Source organism: Euleptes europaea, chromosome 5 (genome assembly GCF_029931775.1).
Source record: "Euleptes europaea isolate rEulEur1 chromosome 5, rEulEur1.hap1, whole genome shotgun sequence".
NCBI lineage: Eukaryota > Metazoa > Chordata > Lepidosauria > Squamata > Sphaerodactylidae > Euleptes > Euleptes europaea.
In genome coordinates this window covers 10,139,470-10,152,688 of record NC_079316.1, presented here as the reverse complement: position 1 = coordinate 10,152,688, position 13,219 = coordinate 10,139,470, and the positions used below count along the sequence as shown (strand labels likewise).

Here is a 13,219-nt window from a genome sequence, read left to right as displayed (position 1 = left end):
GATTATAATAGAGCAGATTTAGGGAAAAATAAAATTGATATTTTTCTATAAATATGCACTCCTGCGACAAGCAAATCAGATTTCTCTGGACCAAAGTTTCAGGAGAAGACTAGTTAAAATTTCTGGGTGTGTAACTTGGGCTTCCTGATAATCTAAAAACAGTGAAACAAAAGCTGAAAGCTGACTTGCTTTTAAAACTATTACTTGCCCGTGATTAAGCAAAGCTAGGAACTTTGATCATGTTAGCATTTCTCTTCACAGTAATTGTAGGGTTAATTTTTTTCAGGTCTTGCTCAATAAAAATAATATCTTATTGTCTCAATAATAGAAGTTTCTACAGGTGTTCTGTCTGGTTTGCTGATTAATACTTTCGAGAATCGAATTCTACCCCCTCACTCTTGTAAATCACCTTGAATTAATAAATCCTGGAGGACTCTGCTGCTAAACAGTTTTGCACTGGCAAAGACTTTGACATTGTTTAGGGGCATTGTTATGGGGCAGGTTTTAAATCATGGTTTTATTGATTTTACTGTGTTTTATTGTACAATTTGTACCTGTTTGAGCTGCCCTGAGCCTGCCTTCTTTGCTGGGGAGGGCACGATATAAGTTTAATGAAATAAAATAAATAAATTAGTGCAGGTCCTCTAATAGGATGCAGGAGAGAATCTCTCGTTACAATGCCAGTCACAAAACAGATCCTTTTCTTAGCAGACTCCGGTTTGCCCTCACACAGAATTTCATTTATTTATGTTAATGCCCACTGCTTAGGGGATGTCTACAATCCAAATGGAATCCGTCATATATACATGTCGGACAGGCGGTGTTTGCGAGGGCCCAAAGGCCCTTGGCCTGCCCCGTACCTGGATGTGCTCGCGATACTGCTGCTGGGCCTCGTACTCCCGCTGCTGGTTCTTCAGCCTCTCCTCCTTGATCTTGACGAAGTTCTCAAAGTCACCACGGTAACTGTCGAGCCGCTGTGAGTGCAGGTGGATGACGTCAGTGGCCACGGCGTTCAGGAAGTTCCGGTCATGGGACACCACCAGGATGGTCGATTGCCATGTCTGGCAAGAAAAGAGAACTTCAGCGGGGAGTGCAGCTGCAGCTCAGCTAGATCTGCAGACCCAAGCTAGCTCCCAAAAACAGCTACAGCTCAGCCCTATTATTCCATCAGACATTTATTTTTTTTCTTCAAACATTTATTAGTTGCCTTTCTACCTTGCGGAACTCATAAAATCATAGCGCTGGAAGGGGCCATACAGGTCATCTAGTCCAACCCCCTGCTTAATGCAGGATCAGCCTAGAGCATCCTTGACATGTGCTTGTCCAGCCTGTGCTTAAAAACTGCCAGTTAGGGGGAGCTCACCACCTCCCTAGGTAGCTGATTCCACTGTCGAACAACTCTTACTGTAAAAATACTCAAGGTGGCTTACACTGTAGATAAAACAGTGATTACAAATAACATATAAAAGACCACCATTTAAAATCTCAGCACTGCAAATAAATAAAAACTAAATTTGCCAAATGCAGTTCTAAATAAAACTGTCTTCAGTTACTTCCTAAAGATCGAGAGTGAAGGGGCCAGGGCACACCTCCCTGGGGAGGCTGTTCCGTAATTGTGGGGTTGCCACGCAAAAAGCTCTCTGTCATGTCCACGCCAGACAAGCTTCTTCGATTGGTGGAACAGTCAGAAGGGGCAGCACGGTGTAGAGGTTAAGAGCAGTGGTTTGGAGCTGTAGACTCTGATCTGGAGAACCGGGTTTGATTCTCCACTCCTCCACATGAGCAGTGGAGGCTAATCTGGTGAACCGGGTTGGTTTCCCCACTTCTACACACGAAGCTAGCTGGGTGACCTTGGGCTACTCACAGCTCTCTTAAAGCTCTCTCAGCCCCACCTATTTCACAGGGTGTCTGTTGTGGGGAGGGGAAGGTGATTGTAACCAGGTTTGATTTTCCCTTAAGTGGTAGAGAAAGTCGGCATACAAAAACCAACTCTTCTTCTTCTCTCCTTGTGATCTTAATTCACAGGGAGGAACATACTGGAGGAACCCTCTGATGTGCTTGGAAATTACCGTATTTTTCGCTCTATAAGACGCACCTGACCATAAGACGCACCTAGTTTTTAGAGGAGGAAAAAGAAGAAAAAATATTTTTTTTTAAAGACCAGCCGGGTCTTTAAAAATATATATTTTTCTTCTTTTTCCTCCTTTTCCCTTCTCTTTCCCCACCGCCCCCCTTCCCGGGACTCCCGGGAAGGGGGGCAGTGGTGGTTTAAACTGCTCTGCGCTGCCTGCTCTGCCAAGCAGTTTAACCTCCGCAACCCCCCCCCCCCGCCCAACAGCTGAGCCTCGGACTGGGAAGCGGGGGAGGTTAAACTGCTCTGCGCTGCCTGGGCAGGCAGGGCAGAGCAGTTTAAAGACCCACCGCCCCCCTTCCCGGGAGTCCCAGGAAGGGGGGCGGTGGTGGTTTAAACTGCTCTGTGCTTCCTGGGCAGGCAGCACAGTTTAACCTCCACACCCTCCCAGCGCTTTCCGGTCCCCAGGCTCAGCTGAGCCTCAGACCGGGAAGTGGGGGAGGTTAAACTGCTCTGCACTGCCTGGGCAGGCAGGGGTGGTTTAAACTGCTCTGTGCTGCCTGGGCAGGCAGCGCAGTTTAACCTCCGCACCCCCCCACGCTTCCCAGTCCCCAGGCTCAGCTGTTGGGCGGGTCCCCGCCCAACAGCTGAGCCTCGGACCGGGAAGCTGGGGAGGTTAAACTACTCTGCGCTGCGCTGGGCGGTTGGGAGGGGCCTCCCGCCCCCAGCTGGCTGGCGGTGTCCCAGCCGGCTCCCGGGGCGGCCCGGCTCCGTGCCCCGCTGCCGCTGCATTCGCTCCATAGGACGCACTGACATTTCCCCTCACTTTTGAGGAGGAAAAAAGTGCGTCTTATAGAGCGAAAAATACGGTATGTCTTTTGCTTTCGCCAGACAGACCTGCAGATAATTCTCCAGCCAGATGATCGCCTTCACGTCCAGCATGTTGGTCGGCTCTGAAGTGAACAAAACAGACATTTTTGGACAAGGGATTTGGTAGTTAAAGAAAATATGGCAATTAAAAACATGGAAGAGGAGAGGGAGACATTTGGCAGTGGGGCTTGTGAAGCATAAGGAATTCTATTTTTAATTTATATATTATTACACTTATATCCCTCCTCTCCCCGACAAGTTGGGCTCGAGATGGCTTTCATCAGTATAATCAACACATAAAATCAGTTAAAACACACTGATATACATATTCTTAAGGGGTACATCTGGGTTGCTAATTTGCAACACTGTATATAACTGTGTACAAATTGAACCAAGGAGTCAAGTATTCTTGATTGGCTCAGCTCAGCTCATGCTCTGTGCAGATTCCCCTCTTCATTCCCAGGATGCTCTGACCAGAAATTCATAGAATCACAGAGTTGGAAGGGGCCATACAGACCATCTAGTCCCCTCCTCAATGCAGGATCAGCCTAAAGCATCCCTGATAAGTGTTTATCCAGCAGCTGCATGAAGACTATCAGTGATGGGGAGCTCACCACCTCCCTAGGCAGATGATTCCACTGAAGAACTAATCTTACCGTGAATTTTTCCCCCTAATATCCAACTGGTACCTTTCTGCCAGCAATTTAAACCCATTATTGTGAGTCCCATCCTCTGCTGCCAACAGGAACAGCTCCCTGCCTTTCTTTTAAGTGACAGCCTTTCAATTACTTAAATAAAGCAATCATGTCTCCCCTCAACCTCCTCTTCTCCAAACTAAGCATTCCCAAGTCCCTCAATCTTTCCTCACAGGGCTTGGTCTCCAGGCCCTGATCATCCTCGTCACTCTCCTCTGCACCCGCTCCATTGTGTCCACATCCTTTTGGAAATGAGGCCTCCAGAAATTGCCATAAACATTCCAATCACGGTTTGATCAATTCAGACATGGCAGCCAATTCTGGTTAAAGCAGCCTAGAAATGGCAGGGAATTTACACGGGAGACGAGGGAAGGGCCATAGCTCAGTGGCAGAGTGTTTGCTTGGCAGGAGGTCCCAGGTTCAATCCCCAGCATCTCCAGTTAAAGGGACTAGGCAAGTAGGTGATGTGAAAGACCCCTGCCTGAGACCCAGGAGAGCAATGGAGAGGGGCTGTGGCTCAGTGGTGCAGCATCTGCTTGGCATGCAGAAGGTCCAAAGTTCAATCCCCAGCTTCTCCAGTTAAAAGGACTGGGCAAGTAGGTGATGTGAAAAACCTCTGCCTGAGACCCTGGAGAACTGCTGCTGGTCTGAGTAGAGAATACTGACTTTGATGGACAAAGGGTCTGATTCAGTAGAAGGCAGCTTCGTGTGTTCACGTGAGGGCAGTGCATACTCATCTTCCAGATCTGGTCTGGAGGACCCTCTGAACTGAGTCCGTGGGCTTTTGCTCTGCCCCCTCCCTCCTTCCCCAAAGTGGGACCCAGAAAGACTTACCATCAAGCAGTAAGAGGTCAGGCCTGACAACGTTGAAGCCAGCCAAAGGAGGGGCGGAGGAGGAGGAGGAGGAGAAGAAACAGCGTTAATACCGTGCCTCAGGATGAAGCCTGCTAGAAAAGCCACCTTGATACTGTTGGTTCTTACAGCGGCTCTTGCCAGTCAAACAGCTCTGGCAATATTTGGGCCCTTTCCCAAAGGTGACGTTAACCACCCCCGTCCAATGTCAGCAATATTTGCACGGTGGTTCGAAAAGTGCAATTCCCACCTAACCTAAACTTTTGTGTAGTTTTGTCTCTTGGAGTTCTAGAATTTGGCGGTTAAGAAATGCCAAATTCAGTAACTCGAACCTTGCGATTAAAATTATGTAAATTGGAAATAAAGACCCTCCACGACTCTTCTTCACATGCATATCGTTCCATGGGTATAACTGGCTGTGATGACAGATTCTAAGACCCAAAATGGCCATCAATGTAATTTATGGATATAACTGTATAGTAGCAAAATCCACAAGGCATACCTGGCGAAGAGGGCACGGGCTAAAGCCAGCCTCATTCTCCAACCTCCTGAGAACTCTCTGGGGAGAAAGAAACGAACATGGGTGGCACCAGATACCCCATGGTAAGTGCACCCCCAAAGAGCCTACAAGTATCATAGAACTGGAAGGGACCCCAGGGTCATCTAGTCCAACCCCCTGCACAATGCAGGAAATTCACTACTACCTCCCCCCCCCCACACCCCCAGTGACCCCCTATTCCATGCTCGGAAGATGGCCAAGATGCCCTCCCTCTCATGATCTGCCTAAGGTCATAGAATCAATACTGCTGACAGATGGCCATCTAGCCTCTGCTTTAAAACCTCCAGGGAAGGAGAGCTTACCACCTCCTGAGGAAGCCTGTTCCACTAAGCAACCGCTCTCACCGTTAGAAAATTCTTCCTAATGTCTAGATGGAAACTCTTTTGATTTATTGGTTCTTGTAGGTTATCCGGGCTGTGTGACCGTGGTCCTGGTATTTTCTTTCCTGACGTTTTGTCAGATAGGATTTCTGGCAACACGGGCTAGACAATATGATCCTTCCGTGCACTCCCCCCTCCCTCCAGTTTTGCACACGAACCACTAACTCTGGTCAGAGATCTACACTTGTATGGAGACCCGCCCATGTAAATCTTCCATCAGATACCGGGTCTCGCTCACAATGCCAGGAACTCCACCTGCCCCACCTCTGATTGCCCTTAAGTACCCGGTACTTGACCCACTGAAGTCGTTACCAGGAGAAAGAAATCTATTGTTTCCCTTGTATGGCTGTAACCATTGTGTCCGTTCTATAAATGTAGCAAAGTCCCAATGATCTGCATTCTAACCTTCTTCGTCTTGCTGAAACCACTGACTTCCAGAATAAAATCTTTGAATCACTGCTCTGTCTGGATTCGAGCTTCTATTGCCTGCGATGCCATGGGTTTACTGAAATCTTGACACGTTTCGCCAGCAGCTGGGCAGACATCTTCAGAGGAGTAACACTGAAGGACAGTCCTTCAGTGTTACTCCTCTGAAGATGCCTGCCACAGCTGCTGGCGAAACGTCAGGAAAGAAAATACCAAGACCACGGTCACACAGCCCGGATAACCTACAAGAACCAATGAACTCTGACCGTGAAAGCCTTCGACAATCTTTTGATTTAATTTCAACCTGTTGGTTCTGGTCCGACCCTCTGGGGCAACAGAAAACAACTTGGCACCATCCTCCATATGACAGCCCTTCAAGTACTTGAACATGGTTATCATATCCCCTCTCAGTCTTCTCTTCAGGCTAAACATACCCAGCTCCTTCAACCTTTCCTCATAGGACTTGGTCTCCAGACCCCTCACCATCTTTGTTGCCCTTCTCTGGACACGTTCCAGCTTGTCTACATCCTTCTTCAGTTGCGGTGCCCCAAACTGAACACCATACTCTAGATGAGGTCTAACAGAGCAGAGTAAAGCGATACCATCACTTCACGTGATCTGGACACTTTACTTCTGTTGATACATCCCAAGATGCCATTTGCCTTTTCAGCTACAGCATCACACTGCTGACTCAGGTACAGCAGGTGACCTTATAGTCCAAGGTCCAGGATTCATGCTGTTCTCTGGCCCACATGGTGATGTACAGGGAGAGAAGCCTAAATTTCTTCTCATCCACCCCAATCACAGCTGGAAAGGATCAGCCTAAGGTAGAAAGCCACCTACTTGGTTGTCTGCTGCTGCATCTTTGCACTGAATCCCAGCCCAGCCAGAATGACAGATGCTCTGTAGAAGGGAGGGAAAGAGAGGGAGATCAATTAATGAAGCACACGCTGGAAAAAGGTGGCAGTAAGCCTTGTCCATGGAGAGGAGCTAATCTGAACACAGCTGCATAACTTAAAAGGCATTTCAAGAAGGATAGTTGGCTTTTATATGCTTTATAACACTTAAGGAAGAATCAAGGAATTTCATCTTACCTTGCTGGGGCCTTGTCCGCCTCAATCTCTTCCAGCCGGGCGTAGATTTCGGAGAGCCTGGAGCCTTCAGTACCATCTGCCCTGAAACGGGACACAAAGATTGCATGCCAGTTGGTTGTTGGCACAGGCAGATCAGCTCTGCGTCGGTTGCCCGGGAGACCCAAGTCTTACCTTCCAGAGTTGACCTGGGCTGTCAGCACCTTCTCTTCCTTCAGCAGGCTTTCCCGGGTGGTGTCACACTCCAGCACGCTCTGCAGGGCTGGCGTGTCGTCACCCGCCACTTCCTGCTCCACGTGGAGGATGCTGATGTGCGAGGGGATCCGCAGGTTGCGGCTGGCAATCATCTTCAGCAGGGTGGTCTTGCCCAGGCCGTTCCGGCCTACCAACCCGTACCGCCGGCCGTAGGCCAAGTTCAGCTCCGCGCCTGTAAGGAGGACGCTGGAACGAGAGAATGTGGTCTCAGGTACCAACCCAGCCCCAAAATATGCTGCTGTCCCACTTTGCTATAAGATCTCTTGGGGGAAGAACTGTGGCTCAGTGGGCAAGCACCCGCTTTGCACACAGGAGGTGCCAGGTTCACTCCTTGGGATCTGCAGCAGTTAGGGAAAAGATCTTGCTATATCCAAGACCTCGGAAAGCCGCTGCTGACTGGAGCAGGCAGGGCTGAACTAGACAGACCACTGGTCTGGCTCAGGGCAAAGAATCTTTCTATATTTGGGCAGTGGAATAAGGATGGGCAAAAGGAAATACTTCTTTACGCAACAAGTGATTAAAAGGCGGAATTCGCTGCCAGAGGATGTAGTGATGGCCACAGGCACAGATGGCTTGAAAAGGGGATTAGACAGATTCATGGAGGAGCGGTCTCATCAGTGGCTGCTAGCCATGGAGACTAAAGGGAACCTCCACATTCGGAGGCAGTAAACCTCTGAATAGCAGGGCCAGGAGGCAACATCAGGGAAAGGCCTCGGGCTCTATGCCCTGTTTGTTGGCCCTCCAGAGGAACTGGTCGGCCACTGTGCGAGACAGGATGCTGGCCTGGATGGCCCACTAGTCTGATCCAGCAGGGCTCTTCTGATGATCTTATGAAGGCCTTGGCACCCTCTTGTTGGACCTCCAGAGGAATTGGTTGGCTGCTGTGTGAGACAGGATGCTGGACTAGGTGGACCCCTGTTTGATCCAGCAGGGCTCTTCTGATGTTCTTACAAAGGCCTCTGCCTCTATGCCGTTGCTGGAACTCCAGTGGAACTGGTCAGCCACTGCGGGAGACAGGAGGTTGGACTGGATGGACCCTCACTGGTCTGATCCAGCAGGGCTTTATGTTTGGTTAAAATCCAACTGTGGAGTAGCCCACACTACTGGCCTGGAGTCCTGCGCAAGCTGAGTGTGCCTTTGTGGGTGGATTTATGGCTCGGCTAGCATGGAACGGCTGGCCTAAAAAAGACTCGCTTCCACCGTTTAATCCAGCTCACCAGCAGCCAGATGTTTAAGAGCTGAATGCAGCCTTGGACTCCTCCTTCCACAACTGCCTCTTCACAAAACCCACCAACCAGTCCGCATGGGCCTGGCAGACTTCCAACAAATTCTCCCAAGATGTTCCTGCCCACGAGGCTCTCCTACTCCACCTGGCCAGCAAAGGACTCACCGCTCACCGAAGGACACGTCAAAGTTCTCGATGCGGACGTCGTAGGACTTGTTCTTGCCCGAGGTTTCCAGGCGGGTCTCCTTCTTGCTGGCAGCTTGGCTGGCGGACGCCTCCTCGAGAACTCTGCCACCCGCGGGCAACACAGAGGAGACCGTTAATAAAGAAGGAAGTAAAATCATCTTCCCCAAGCAGCTTCCCAACACAAAGTAGTACTTCAGTTAGGCCTAGTTCTCATTGAGGTGGTAAACTAGTGTCTCAGATGTACCATTTTAGGGTTTGCATGACCAATAGCCTTGCCATTTGCCTGCTAGCAGAGGGTAATCGCCTAGCCTTAATAATTTAGGAGTGGGAGGAAAAAATGGGGCGGGGGTATTGATGATGATGGTCTAGGAATTTCCTCAGTCTCTATGGTTTTTACCATAGAGATTAGAGGAAATTTCCAGAGCATCACCCAGAAATGACACTTCCTCCTGAAAGCTCCACCCACCCCAGGCACTGCCCCCAAATCTCCCAGGATTCCTTGACACAGGGCTGGAGAACCCTATGATTGGGGTGGGGGTACTGTAGTACCACAAAAACAAATGAGAAGGCAGAGCTACAGCTCTTTCTCTACAATGCTAGTTTCCTATGTGCAGGGAATTTTCTGTGTGTGGGGAAGCATTCAAGCAGGTCAAGCTTTCACCTCCAGCCTGAAGCCACACAGCCCAGATGCAGGTTTCCATCTTGGCAAGAAGCAGGCTTCAGAAAGAACTTTTTTACTACTTTAATGTTACTTTTCTGAGCTCACTTAGTGAATCTATCCAAAATTACTAAGTAGGGATTTCTACTACTTGCCAGTTGTGGAAACACCCACCCACACAAGCTGGCAGGCCCAATTCATGCAGAAAACGCTAATGAAGGTTTTTATGTGCCAAGTTTCTCTACCACTTAAGGAAGAATCAAACCGGCTTTTAATCTCCTTCCCTTCTCGTTCCCACAACAGACACCCTGTGAGGTAGGTGGGGCTGAGAGAGTGTGACTAGCCCAGGGGTCTCAAAACTGCGGCTCCAGAGCCGCATGTGGCTCTTTGGCCCGTTGAGTGCAGCTCTCCGAACTTGGTTCGGAGCCCCTGCTCTTGCGCCCACTCGCGCCGGCAGCCAGGCTGCGGAGCAGGCGTGCCTGAGAGAGAGAGAGAGAGCGGGCGATCTGTCTTCCCCCCCCCACCATGGAGAATGGCCAAGTCCCCCTTTCCCTTGCCCTCAATGGTTGGGAGGCTAAAGCCTCCCCTCCCCTCTAGCCGCCGGGCGGCTCGGCGGTTCCTGGCCCTCCCCGCCTATCAGCTGTTGGCCGGGGCGGGCTTCCTTTGGTAGACCTGGCCTCCGGCTGAGTCCCATTGGGAGGCCATGTCTACCCACTGGCTTTCTTGGCAATAGACCTGGACTCCGAGGAGGGGGAAAAGTCCCCCTTCAGAGGCCACGTCTACCCATTGGCTTCTATGGGCCTCCGGAGGCTAGGTCTACTGCCAAGAAAGCCAATGGGTAGACCTGGCCTCCCAATGGGACTCAGCCGGAGGCCAAGTCTACCAATAGGCTTTTATGGCGGTAGACCAGGCCTCCAGACAAGGACTCAGGACAGGGAGGGGGAAATGGCAGGGACTTACAATTTAATTTTTATCAATAAATAAGATCACTATTAAGTATGATATCAAGTTTTATTCAGTGTACCTATAGTTTAATTAAGACTTAAAACTTTAATTAAAGTTAAAGTTTAAGTTAATAAACAGTGTACCTACCTATTAAGTTTAAGAAATTTGGCTCTCAAAAGAAATCTCAATCGTTGTACTGTTGATATTTGGCTCTTTTGACTAATGAGTTTGCCGACCCCTGGACTAGCCCAAAGTCACCCAGCTGGCTTCATGTGGAGGAGTGGGGAAACAAATCCAGTTCACCAGATTAGCCTCCGCCGCTCATGTGGAGGAGTGGGGAATGAAACCCGGTTCTCCAGATCAGAGTCCACCTCTGCAAACCACTGCTCTTAACCACTACACCAGACTTTCCCCAAGCAAACCCATCCTTCCTGGACACAGCCACGGAGAGAGTATCCCTTCCATGCTGCCTAGCAGCACACAAGATCGTGCAAGCAGCCCCATGTTCCACGGCAAGAGAATCGGTTCCAGCAGCCACGCTCCTGCAAATGAAGGCTAGAGCATTCTGTCCTTTACAATTTGCTCATATGCCCTCTTAGAAAGCAGGAGATCTTTCACCGAGCTATCGGGCCGAAGATGTCTCATTAATTGCAAATTCTGAGATACCAGATGCTTAGCAGCCCTACAAGCTCCATCAAACCAATTATTTCTTGGGACTGCTTTACCCACAGGTGTCTTAAGCAGGAACGGAGAGGAATTTTTCATCAGTGTAGAAAAGGGACCAATCCCCTTCCTATGTCAGTAGCACTCGGAATCACTATATAAGTAGTCTGACATTCTTTTGAGCTCAGGACTACTTTCAAGAGAGAGCCCAGGGATGGGGACCAGCGAATGGCTCTCGAGCCCCTCCCTTGAGTTTCCAAGTGATCAACTGGACCTTTTGCTAAACAAAGGGGACTGCATAAATAGAGAGTGGTTATCAAAGGTAAATGGTCACCTCCCCAAAACTTGCCAACCCCAAAATCAATGATTAAAGGGAGAGCAGCAGAGCATTCTATCCACAGAATGGGATGTTCCTCGTTGCCAGCCTTCCAGGAAGCGCATGCCCCCGCCACCGAGAAGCAGGAACCATTCATACTTGTTTGCCCCCCTCACTCACAATGGGTTGCAGGACTTCACAGAATCTCGCTCTTGCTTCCTGTTCTGCTTGGCTTTCAGGCGAGCCTCAGCCTTCTCCAGCTTCTTGGTGTTCACCACCTGCGGCACAGGGAACGGAGGTCAGGCTAGTGCAGGGGCGCGGCTCAGGGGTACAGCACCTGCTCGGCAGGCAGAAGGCCCCCAGGTTCAATCCCCGGCATCTCCAGTTAGAAAAGGACCAGGCGGGAGGTGGTGTGAAAGGCCTCAGCCTGGGACCCTGGAGAGCTGGGACCCTAGAGTCATCTACACTTTACCCCCAGTAAGCTGGGTACTCATTAGCATTGGTACTGAGACAGGAATCCCAGATCTCTATTAAGTCCAGGAGAATGCACAGTCTTGATCTTCATTATTAGCTGTAATTCAGATTAGAAAGAGAGACTGCTGAATTACAACTAATAATGAAGCTCAAGACTATGCATTCTCCTGCACTGAATAGAGACCTGGGATTCTGGTCTCATTAACAATGCTAATTTCTCCACGCCTACTACCCCTCTCTGCATATCACACCTAATCCAATCACGCCTGCTAATGTCTTTTACTTGCTTTTGACATTGCCATTGTGTGTCTGAGTTTACTCTTCTCTACTTCAGTATAGAGACTCCCATTCTAGCTGTATCTGAAGAAGCGAGCTGTGGTTCACGAAAGCTCATACCCTGCCAGAAATTTTGTCAGTCTTTAAGGTGCTACTCGACTCTTGCTCTTTTCTATTGCTAGTGACAGACTAACACAGCTACCCATCGTGATCTGCCTCCAAGAGCTACTCACTCTTGCAGGGTTGGCACTTGGCATTAGGTTGAAGTGAACTGCACTACCGAATTCTGCCTAAGCTCCAGTATTTAACACCAGTCGGAGTGCACAATACCGACCTTGACAGACCAATGGTCTGATTCAGTATAAGGCAGGTTCATGTGTACAGAGGCAGTCAACAAAGAAGGTACTTGTGTACGTTTTCGGGAGCCGTTTGCTCCACTGGCAAGGTTCAGCTACTGACACTTCCATCAGACATTCAGGGCTGGAATACATGCACTGAGCAAGGTGAGGCAAGGAAGGAGATTAAGAGTTATGCATGTGTTCGTGGGGTTGGATGATTACTATTTGATCCCTTTCAATTTGATGGATGCAGCAAGAAGACCAACGTAACTGCATCATGTGCCATGGGGAAGAACCCCAGCACACAGCTGAGATTCAGCTATCACATTAAAGGTCAAGGGGCGTCCTTTACTTATTTATTAAAACATTTATATCCTGACTTTCCTTTGGTTCAAGGGTATGACATCATCCGCTGCAGAAAGGAAAGAGAGAGGAAGCCGGCATGGTATTCATCGCTCCAGAAAGGCAATAAGTAGTTTAGGGGCAAATGTCATGACTCTCCGGCTCTGGAGCACTTACTGAGTTCTGATCTCTCTTCAGCCACAGCCCTGGCAGCAGGTCCAAACCAGAATCTGCAATAGGCAAAACAGGAAGTGAATGCACAGCGGTATGGGGGCCCCAGCACCAACAAAGACCCTCCCCCCTGGTGCTTGTGGACTGGGGAAAAAGAAGAAGAGTTGGTTTTTATATGCCGACTTTCTCTACCACTTAAGGAAGAATCAAACCGGCTTACAATCCCCTTCCCCTCCCCATAACAGACACCCTGTGAAGTAGGTGGGCCTGAGAGAGCTGTGACTAGCTCAAGGTCACCCAGCTGGCCTTACATGTAGGAGTGGGGAAACCAACCTGGTTCACCAGATTAGCATCCACCGCTCATGTGGAGTAGTGTGGAATCAAACCTGGTTCTCCAGATTAGAGTCCACCGCTCCAAACCACTGC

The 13,219-nt window shown here is 49.5% G+C and overlaps 1 protein-coding gene across 1 annotated transcript in view; it reads right to left on the bottom strand.

The window, feature by feature from the left end:
• Positions 1–13,219, bottom strand: part of ABCF3 (ATP binding cassette subfamily F member 3) — a 34,108-nt gene that overhangs the window by 10,715 nt on the left and 10,174 nt on the right. Inside the window, exons 4-13 of the mRNA XM_056849529.1 lie at positions 12,800–12,852; positions 11,373–11,470; positions 8,590–8,712; positions 7,119–7,385; positions 6,948–7,028; positions 6,697–6,756; positions 4,991–5,047; positions 4,471–4,493; positions 2,969–3,024; positions 861–1,061 (exon numbers count right to left, since the gene is read on the bottom strand). Of these exons, the coding sequence (XP_056705507.1) occupies positions 861–1,061; positions 2,969–3,024; positions 4,471–4,493; positions 4,991–5,047; positions 6,697–6,756; positions 6,948–7,028; positions 7,119–7,385; positions 8,590–8,712; positions 11,373–11,470; positions 12,800–12,852 (1,019 nt within the window). The remainder of the gene's footprint in view (positions 1–860; positions 1,062–2,968; positions 3,025–4,470; positions 4,494–4,990; positions 5,048–6,696; positions 6,757–6,947; positions 7,029–7,118; positions 7,386–8,589; positions 8,713–11,372; positions 11,471–12,799; positions 12,853–13,219) is intronic.